General features: G+C 39.8%; 2 protein-coding genes across 3 annotated transcripts in view; both read left to right on the forward strand.

The window, feature by feature from the left end:
- Positions 1 to 17: 17 nt before the first annotated feature.
- Positions 18 to 2,795, forward strand: LOC134187886 (phospholipid scramblase 1-like). Its single transcript, XM_062656056.1, has 7 exons — positions 18 to 255; positions 317 to 394; positions 886 to 1,078; positions 1,684 to 1,795; positions 2,233 to 2,335; positions 2,402 to 2,460; positions 2,536 to 2,795. Exons 1-7 carry the CDS (start codon positions 99 to 101, stop codon positions 2,572 to 2,574), a joined length of 741 nt encoding a protein of 246 aa, XP_062512040.1. The 5' UTR covers positions 18 to 98; the 3' UTR covers positions 2,575 to 2,795.
- A 410-nt stretch (positions 2,796 to 3,205) lies between these two features.
- LOC134187905 (kinesin-like protein KIF23) overlaps positions 3,206 to 8,965 on the forward strand; it is a 13,899-nt gene continuing 8,139 nt past the window's right edge. For both annotated transcript variants that reach the window (XM_062656080.1, XM_062656081.1), the window contains exons 1-12: positions 3,206 to 3,337; positions 3,391 to 3,483; positions 3,723 to 3,864; positions 4,148 to 4,284; positions 4,389 to 4,483; positions 4,712 to 4,778; positions 4,858 to 4,964; positions 5,916 to 6,028; positions 6,132 to 6,253; positions 6,427 to 6,529; positions 7,603 to 7,682; positions 7,741 to 7,806. In XM_062656080.1, coding sequence (XP_062512064.1) covers positions 3,233 to 3,337; positions 3,391 to 3,483; positions 3,723 to 3,864; positions 4,148 to 4,284; positions 4,389 to 4,483; positions 4,712 to 4,778; positions 4,858 to 4,964; positions 5,916 to 6,028; positions 6,132 to 6,253; positions 6,427 to 6,529; positions 7,603 to 7,682; positions 7,741 to 7,806 — 1,230 coding nt within the window. In that variant the 5' untranslated portion in view covers positions 3,206 to 3,232. The remainder of the gene's footprint in view (positions 3,338 to 3,390; positions 3,484 to 3,722; positions 3,865 to 4,147; positions 4,285 to 4,388; positions 4,484 to 4,711; positions 4,779 to 4,857; positions 4,965 to 5,915; positions 6,029 to 6,131; positions 6,254 to 6,426; positions 6,530 to 7,602; positions 7,683 to 7,740; positions 7,807 to 8,965) is intronic.

Genomic DNA, 8,965 nt, shown 5'->3' on the forward strand with positions numbered 1-8,965 from the left:
TTGCTATAGGTGATCACGTGCAGCAAAGCCATGCGCCAACTTGCCCCGCCCATTGCTCCGCCTCTTAGTTATACTCATCGCTCAATTTTCGAGGAAGCATGACTGAAAAGCAGCCTCTACTGTCTCAGCCAAAGGCTGAGCCATCATTTCCGGTTATGAGCTTACCGCCCAGCACCGAAGGCGTGCCTCAGGGCCTCGAATATTTGACGCAAGTCGACCAGCTGCTCGTCCACCAGCTCGTGCAAATCGTGCAAGGTGTGCACTTCTGCTAATACTGCGTCTCTAGATGCGATGTCTAGTAGTCTGTGTTGCAAAGTTCTCACCGGGTTTGAAACCGAAAACAAATACGTCATTAAGAATTCGATGGGACAGCAAGTCTACTACGCAGCAGAAAGTCAGATTGACTGAAATATGTTACAACATGTGAATTAGCGCGTCGTACTATTGCTACTACCTTGTAAATGCGAATTGAAACACACACGCACACACACACACACACACACACGCACGCACGCACGCACACACACACACACACACACACACACACACACACACACCACATTTACAAGAGAGATGCTTTGCACAATATTGCATGCATGAGGGCATGCCTAGACTAAAAGCAGTTAGACATTAATTAGTGGAGGCGTGAAACGCTAGGATACAGTAGGCTATCCGATTGCGCGTCAACGACTCACTCCTCTTCTGCGCATGCGCATACTAAGTTAAGGTTTTGCGCCTCGCGTAATTACGCATCATATCTAGTATACACTTTATAACACTACTAATAGCTAGTTAACCTCATAAAATTATGTCATTAATTTAACTATATTAATTTATTAGTATTAATTAATTAATTAATACTACAGCTGATTTTCTTATATCTAGTGAGTGACTGCTGTGAGCGTCAGTTTTGTGGTCCTAAACGTTCCTTCTCTATGTCTATTGTCGACAATCTCGGTCGTGAAGTGATACACCTGGAGAGGCCTTTCCGATGTGGAGGCTGCTTGTGTCCTTGCTCTCTCAACGTCTTGGAAGTGCAAGCACCAGCAGGCACCGTGATTGGTTACGTCAATGAAAAGTAGGATATATATAATTTATTTTTGTATATACATAATTTATTTTTGTATATATATATAATTTATTTTTGTATATATATAATTTATTTTTGTATATATATAATTTATTTTTGTATATATATAATTTATTTTTGTATATATATAATTTATTTTTGTATATATATAATTTATTTTTGTATATATATAATTTATTTTTGTATATATATAATTTATTTTTGTATATATATAATTTATTTTTGTATATACATAATTTATTTTTGTATATATATAATTTATTTTTGTATATATATAATTTATTTTTGTATATACATAATTTATTTTTGTATATATATAATTTATTTTTGTATATATATAATTTATTTTTGTATATATATAATTTATTTTTGTATATATAATTTATTTTGTGTATATATAATTTATTTTTGTATATATATAATTTATTTTTGTATATATATAATTTATTTTTGTATATATAATTTATTTTTGTATATATATAATTTATTTTGTATATATAATTTATTTTTGTATATATATAATTTATTTTTGTATATATATAATTTATTTTTGTATGCTAACTTAATGTGTAAAACTGCCGTTTGTATGTAAGGTATACGTGTTTCAATCCTCAGTTCCACGTTTCTGATGCAACCGGATCACAACAGATGTTCATACAAGGGCCTTGCTGGTACTGCAAATGCTGCAGTGATGTAGATTACCAGGTGGAGTTGTCTGTCTTGCAACATGCATGCATGGCGTCGGCTGATGTATTCTAAAAAAATTAAAATTAAAACATAAATAATAAATAAGTTTAATTATTTATTTGATCACGTGGTACTCAAGAGGGGAAGTGAGTCGTCGAGTCGGTCGTATTTACGTATGTATGTATGTATGTATGTATGTATGTATGTATGTATGTATGTATGTATGTATGTATGTATGTACGTATGGTCAGACGTCACGTGACCAGCCTGCGTTACTGTGTACACTACAGTATGTATGATGATGGCAGGGCATGTACAAACCAAGCAACAGAGAGTAAACAATCAATCCATAAAATTTCTGTGTAACAACTGCTGAATACAAATATCATTTAGACGTTACATTTTGTGCAATTGTGTACATGATGTGTAAGTTTGCTGGTTCAATCATAATGCAGATTTTGAATCAAGAAAATGGAGTGCAAGTCGGCACTCTCACAAGCCAATGGAGTGGCTTCTGTCAGGAAACGTTCACAGGAACTGGCAATTTCTCTGTAACGTGTATGTAGCATGTACTTTCTTTCTAGATAAACTTAGGTGTCTATTTTTGTTTGGTGTATTGTCTAGTTCCTATGGACTTGACGTGGCAAATGAAAGCCACACTCTTGTCTGCTGCCTTTCTTGTGGTAATTCATATCAATCATGATCATAGAGATAGCACTGAATGTAACGAAATGTACGAATTATGCATGTTTGTCTAGGATTTCATGTATTACGAACAGAACAAGAAAAGAAAATGAACGGTTGTTGCATGACTTGTATTGACTGCAGTCGTTGCCCCTTTCTTATGTCTAGACTGTGTTTGCTCTTTGATAGAAGTGTAAGTGAAGCTTTTGTACTTTAGTGTCTTTGCTAGATTAGTGAACAGGATCAATCTAGCAGCAACCTAACGGTATTTCAGTCTGTTTTTGTTTGCTAACATTTTATAAAAAAAAAAGTAAATAAATACCCAAATATTTACTCAATTTCCACATGCTCCCTCGTCTACATTACCTCCACACGGTATGTATGTTTGTGATTTCACGCCAAACGTTTATACAGATGATCTATGGCCTATTTAGCTAAACGACGTTATAATTATCAGATGTCAACCCATGACCAACTCTAGATCTCGGCCGCTAGTAACTAAGTCTAGAATTGTAGATTTCGATGTTGCGAGCGCCTCAAATCGTTTAGAGTCGACTCCTCGAAAGGGGACCGGGGAGTCGCTGGGTGGACTAAACTATAACCGCGACGAAAAAATTTGTCTTCGACCTCGCCGTCGCCGTGATTACGAGAAACACAATTCCAGCAGACTCTGCCTTTACACAGCTTACAAGTCTAACGCGCGTTAGCTGTAGTTTGTGACCATAGTGCGCAAGTGCGCGGTAAGATTTGAATCGCTCGGTTGCCTCTTCGATGGCAGACGCGACTAGAACAAGAAAGACGCCACGAAAGACGCCACGAAAGACTCCCGGTAAAACTCCGAGGAAACAACCTAAACATCCAACTGACCCTGTGGAGGTAGGAAAGCGTTTCACGTTTCAACGCGTTTTTCATTCTTTATGGACTCACAGGTCTACTGCCGGCTAAAACCTCTCAGCGACGAAGACGACGACGTTTGTGCCACCAGGATTTCAAGTACACTTCTTCAGTTAGAGCCTCCAGAGGTGAGAAAAGGGAAGGCATGACTGGCGTGTGGGCGTGGACTTACAAACTTGGCACCACACGTGTACTAAAATATAAAATACGTATATGTTACGCGAAAGTCTGTATTATCGTGTGCAATATTTTATTTTTAATTTTATTTTTGTTGATATTAATTTAACGTACAAGGTGGGTGGGTGCTAATTGGTTTCTATAGTAGCAGTCTTTTGTAGTCATCTTGTGAGTGTTCTTTTTGTTTTAGTTTTGTCAGTCATACAAGGCTGGTCATCGTAATGCCACTCAATACACATTTCAACATGTGTTTGATGTCGATGTCGATCAGAAGGACGTGTTTGAACGTCTGTGTGTTCCGATGGTGGAAGACATGCTGAAAGGAAAGAACGGTAAGCCACAATTCTCTCTTACAGTTTGTCCAATACAATTTAGTGTATTGTGAGATGCATCCCTCTAATACAATAGTCTAGTGTATTGTGAGATGTATCTCTCCAATACAATAGTTTAGTGTATTATGAGATGCATACCTCCAATACAATAGTCTAGTGTATTGTGAGATGCATCCCTCCAATACAATAGTCTAGTGTATTGTGAGATGCATCCCTCCAATACAATAGTCTAGTGTATTATGAGATGCATTTTCTATTATTTATGTGTTGTGTGTAACTGTAGGTCTTTTGTTTGCGTTTGGTATCACGGGTTCTGGTAAGACATACACTATGACAGGAGAGCCTGGCAATGGTGGAATGCTACCACGCAGTATGGATGTCATTTTCAATTCTATTGCTCATCTGCAAGCAGAACGATTTGTATGTCACACACACACACACACACACACACACACACACACACACACACACACACACACACGTACAAATGACTGTGAATGCAGACCTTTTTCTGTTGTTGCTAGGTGTTCAAATGTGACCAAGTGAATTCATACGAGATCCAGTCAGAATTCAATGCCAAAATGGAGCAACAAAGATTTAAAGCAATGCAGAGAGCAAAGTATGCAAGACATTGCTGCTGGCTGTGTGTGTGTGTGTGTGTGTGTGTGTGTGTGTGTGTGTGTGTGTGTGTGTGTGTGTGTGTCCATCTGTCTGCCTGTCTGTCCATCCATCTGTTGGTCTGTCTGTGTGTCCATTTGTCTGTCTATTTGTCTGTCCATCCATATGTCTGTTGGTCTGTCCATCTGTCTGTCTGTTTCCCTATGACTAACATACACGTACATTTCAGGAATATCAATGGTGGTACCGACAGTCCTGATTTCATTCGTGTTCCCGACACCATGAAAATCGAGGAAGTCAGTCCAAACCCCAAGCACAAACGCTCACCACCCATCACACCATCCCACAATACAATCCATGTTATAACATTTCTAGGTGGACGAAGACAACGTTTACTCAGTGTTCGTCTCCTTCATTGAAATCTACAACAACTACATTTACGATCTTCTGGAAGAGACAGACAATGAAGAACTACATCCAAAGTATGACAAAATAACTAATATTTAATAAAATATATAATTAATTAATTGTAATAAAATAAATAATTAATTTTAATTAATAAATTATAAATAAAGACCAAGCTCTTCGGACTCGGTACTATGAGCGCAAGATTCTACATCGTGATGTCAGTCCTACTTGCCGCATGTGCAGTGTAGGTCTGGAAACAGTCGACCACATTGTGGCAGGCTGTAGTGCTTTGGCACCGATGGACTACACTGATCGACACAATCAGGTGGCCTCCATCATTCACTGGGATGTTTGTCATCATTTTGGGGTTCCAGTGAAGAGCAGATGGTACCGGCATCATCCTGATAGGCTTGTGGAGACGGATGACATTACTATGATGTGGGATACCACCATCCCCACTGCAAGGAAGATCAAAGCCAATCGTCCAGACATCTGTCTCAGAAATAGGAAGACAAACACTTGTCTTCTTATTGATATCAGCTGTCCTGCTGATGGCAACATTGGCAAGAAACATGCTGAGAAGTTGGCGAAGTACAACGACTTGCGAGTGGAGATAAGCTGCATGTGGCATTGTTGAACACTGGTGGTTCCGGTGGTCTTGGGAGCTTCGGGCACAGTGCATGCAGGTATTGCACGGTGGCTGGACATTATTCCAGGTCATCACAACCTGCAGCACTTACAGAAAACAGTGCTTCTGGGATCTACTCGGATTCTTCGTAAAGTCATGTCTTCTTTCTAGACAGCCGTGATGGTCTAAGTACTTCTGAAGCAGGGTTTGCTTCCGGTACTTGTAATAGACTTTACAAACCAGACTGAGCTGGTTGAGCACGGCAATAAAATAAATAAAAATTTTTAATTAATAAATAATAAATATTTAATAAATAATTAATTAATTGTTATAAAATAAATAATTAATTGCCTTCTTGCTTGTTGATTCCAATAAGTAATTGCTACGTTGCGTGTAGGCCTCCTCAGTCGAAGACTCTACGTGAAGATTTGAATCATCAGATGTTTGTCAGTGGAGCTACAGAGATAGAAGTGAAGAGCACCGAAGAGGCATACGAACTTTTATGGAAAGGTCAGACAGTCAGACTCTCGTTGAAATCAACACTTTAATTAAATTAATTTTTTAACATTTTAATTTAATTAATTCAATTGAGAGTTGGTTGGTTGCCTTGCAGGGAAGCAGAGACGACGAGTCGCTCTAACGCAACTCAATCACGAGTCGAGTCGCAGTCACAGCGTGTTCAACATCCGGATTGTTGCCGCTCCACTTGACAGCTCGGGAACGGAAGTGATTGCGGTCAGTCAGTTGAAACTCACAGATTGAGACAAACAGCAATTACACACACACACACACACACACACACACACACACACACACACACACACACACACACACACACACACACACGTACACACACGTACACACACACACACACACACATTTTACGTTATTGCTGAGCTTGTGTGTAGGATAAGTCGTTGATGATGGTCAGTCAGTTGTCGTTGGTTGATCTTGCTGGATCGGAGAGGACGTCACGAACACGAGCCACCGGAGACAGGCTGAGAGAAGCTGGTTGGTGAAGGACTTTGCAGTAACTGCTGGGAAAGATGGATAGACAGACAGACAGAAAGGTGGACAGACAGACAGACAGAAAGGTGGACAAACAGATAGTCAGAATGGTGGACAGACAGACAGAAAGGTTGACAGACAGACAGAAAGGTTGACAGACAGACAGACAGAAAGGTTGACAGACAGACAGACAAACAGAAAGGTGGACAGACAGACAGACAGACAGAGATGTGGATAGACAGACAGAAAGATGGACAGACAGACAGAAAGGTGGACAGACAGACAGAAAGGTGGACAGACAGACAGAGATGTGGATAGACAGACAGACAGACAGACAGACAGAAAGGTGGACAAACAGATAGTCAGAATGGTGGACAGACAGACAGACAGAAAGGTTGACAGACAGACAGACAGAAAGGTTGACAGACAGACAGACAGAAAGGTGGACAGACAGACAGACAGACAGATACTTTGTTCATATAGATTGCACTAGTACATAAGCTAGTATTTTTCAAAAGCAAACCAGTCCTTGCAAACATCAAAGTCATAGATTAACTAATGGACTTGGCCTTGAATGAAAGGTGGACAGACAGACAGAAAGGTGAACAAATAGACAGACAGAAAGGTGAACAAATAGACAGACAGAAAGGTGAACAAATAGACAGACAGAAAGGTGAACAAATAGACAGACAGAAAGGTGAACAAACAAACAGACAGAAAGGTGAACAAACAAACAGACAGAAAGGTGGACAGACATACAGACAGACAAACAGAAAGATGGACAGACAGACAGACAAACAGAAAGGTGGACAGACAGACAGACAGAGATGTGGATAGACAGACAGACAGACAAACAGAAAGATGGACAGACAGACAGAAAGGTGGACAGACAGACAGACAAACAGAAAGGTGGACAGACAGACAGAGATGTGGATAGACAGACAGACAGACAAACAGAAAGGTGGACAGACAGACAGACAGAAAGGTTGACAGAAAGACAGACAGTAAGTCAGTTAGATGGACAGTGAGATAAAAATACAGGCAACCTGTATGTTGATTGTTGTCTGTGTGTGTAGGTAATATCAATGCCAATCTAATGGTGTTACGTACGTGTATGGAGACATTGAGAGAGAATCAAACAAACGGAACAACGAGAGTGAGAATCACGTGATAAAATAGTAGGAAGGATGACTTTATGGATTGATTGTGTGTAGATTGTGCCGTACAGAGATTCCAAACTTACTCACATGTTCAAGAACTATTTCGATGGAGAAGGAAAGGTGAGATAGTTACACACACACACACACACACACACACACACACACACACACACACACACACACACACACACACACACACACACACACACACACACACACACACACACACACCACATACACACGGACACAGACACACGAGATAGTTGGACACACACAACACACATACACATACGAGATAGTTGGGGACACACACATACACACGGACACACACACACACACACACACACACACACACACACACACACACACAAAAGATAGTTAGACACACACCAGTGACCAATATAACGTTTTGCAGTCAGCCAGCAAATGTCAGATCACAATCAAAATTTGATCGGTCGTATAAGAGTTTTGATTGGCCATGCATAAATTAAATGTACCTTGTACCTTGATCTCTTATGCACCAAATAAATATTTCAGAAAAGCCAAGAAACTTAAAGCCTTAGTTAGATTCACAGACTAAAGCGTGCCCTACGCTAGAATCCCAATCATGAATGGTAGCAAAAATTACTGGAACAGTACTGTACACATATGTCATGTTCATAAATTCTATATTAGACTGACCTATTTTGAAAGAAGCTATTGAAGAACAAGCAATGCTGAACTCTCACATATTAATTAAAATTAGTCATGGTTTTACAAGGACCATGATAGTATGGAGGACGCAACAGCTTCAGCTTGCTCTTCCAACTGCTCACATACATTCTGGCGAAGTTTGACGTGATTCTTCTCACATCCAATTAGTGTCACAGACGCAGCACGAAAGAAGCAGTTGCCATCACCCTCCACCACCACTGGTTGATGAGTAGACGGAGCATCACTAGGATAGAGCTGAGCAGCAACTGGATCACATACTAAGCTCATTTTAATGCAGCCGGATGTTTTAGTTAGCGACCATCACTCTAACAAGTGTTTACGTCTGTGTAGGCCATATATCTCTGCAATGGCTGCTGATATCTACTACCCTAGTTGCATGACGTAAGCAATGGTCGAATATTGGGACCTTTGAACATTGTTAGTTTCAGAATAGAAGGTCAAAAACCTAAATGCACGCTCTACTTGAGGCATACTTGCGTGTAAGAAGATCTGTTAGAGTACGCAAAGGCGGTAAATAAAACATCTGGTGAAATCGCAGTCTCATTAGCACTTACTGTGTAAAAGG

This window comes from Corticium candelabrum, chromosome 12 (assembly GCF_963422355.1).
Source record: "Corticium candelabrum chromosome 12, ooCorCand1.1, whole genome shotgun sequence".
Taxonomy (NCBI): Eukaryota; Metazoa; Porifera; class Homoscleromorpha; order Homosclerophorida; family Plakinidae; genus Corticium; species Corticium candelabrum.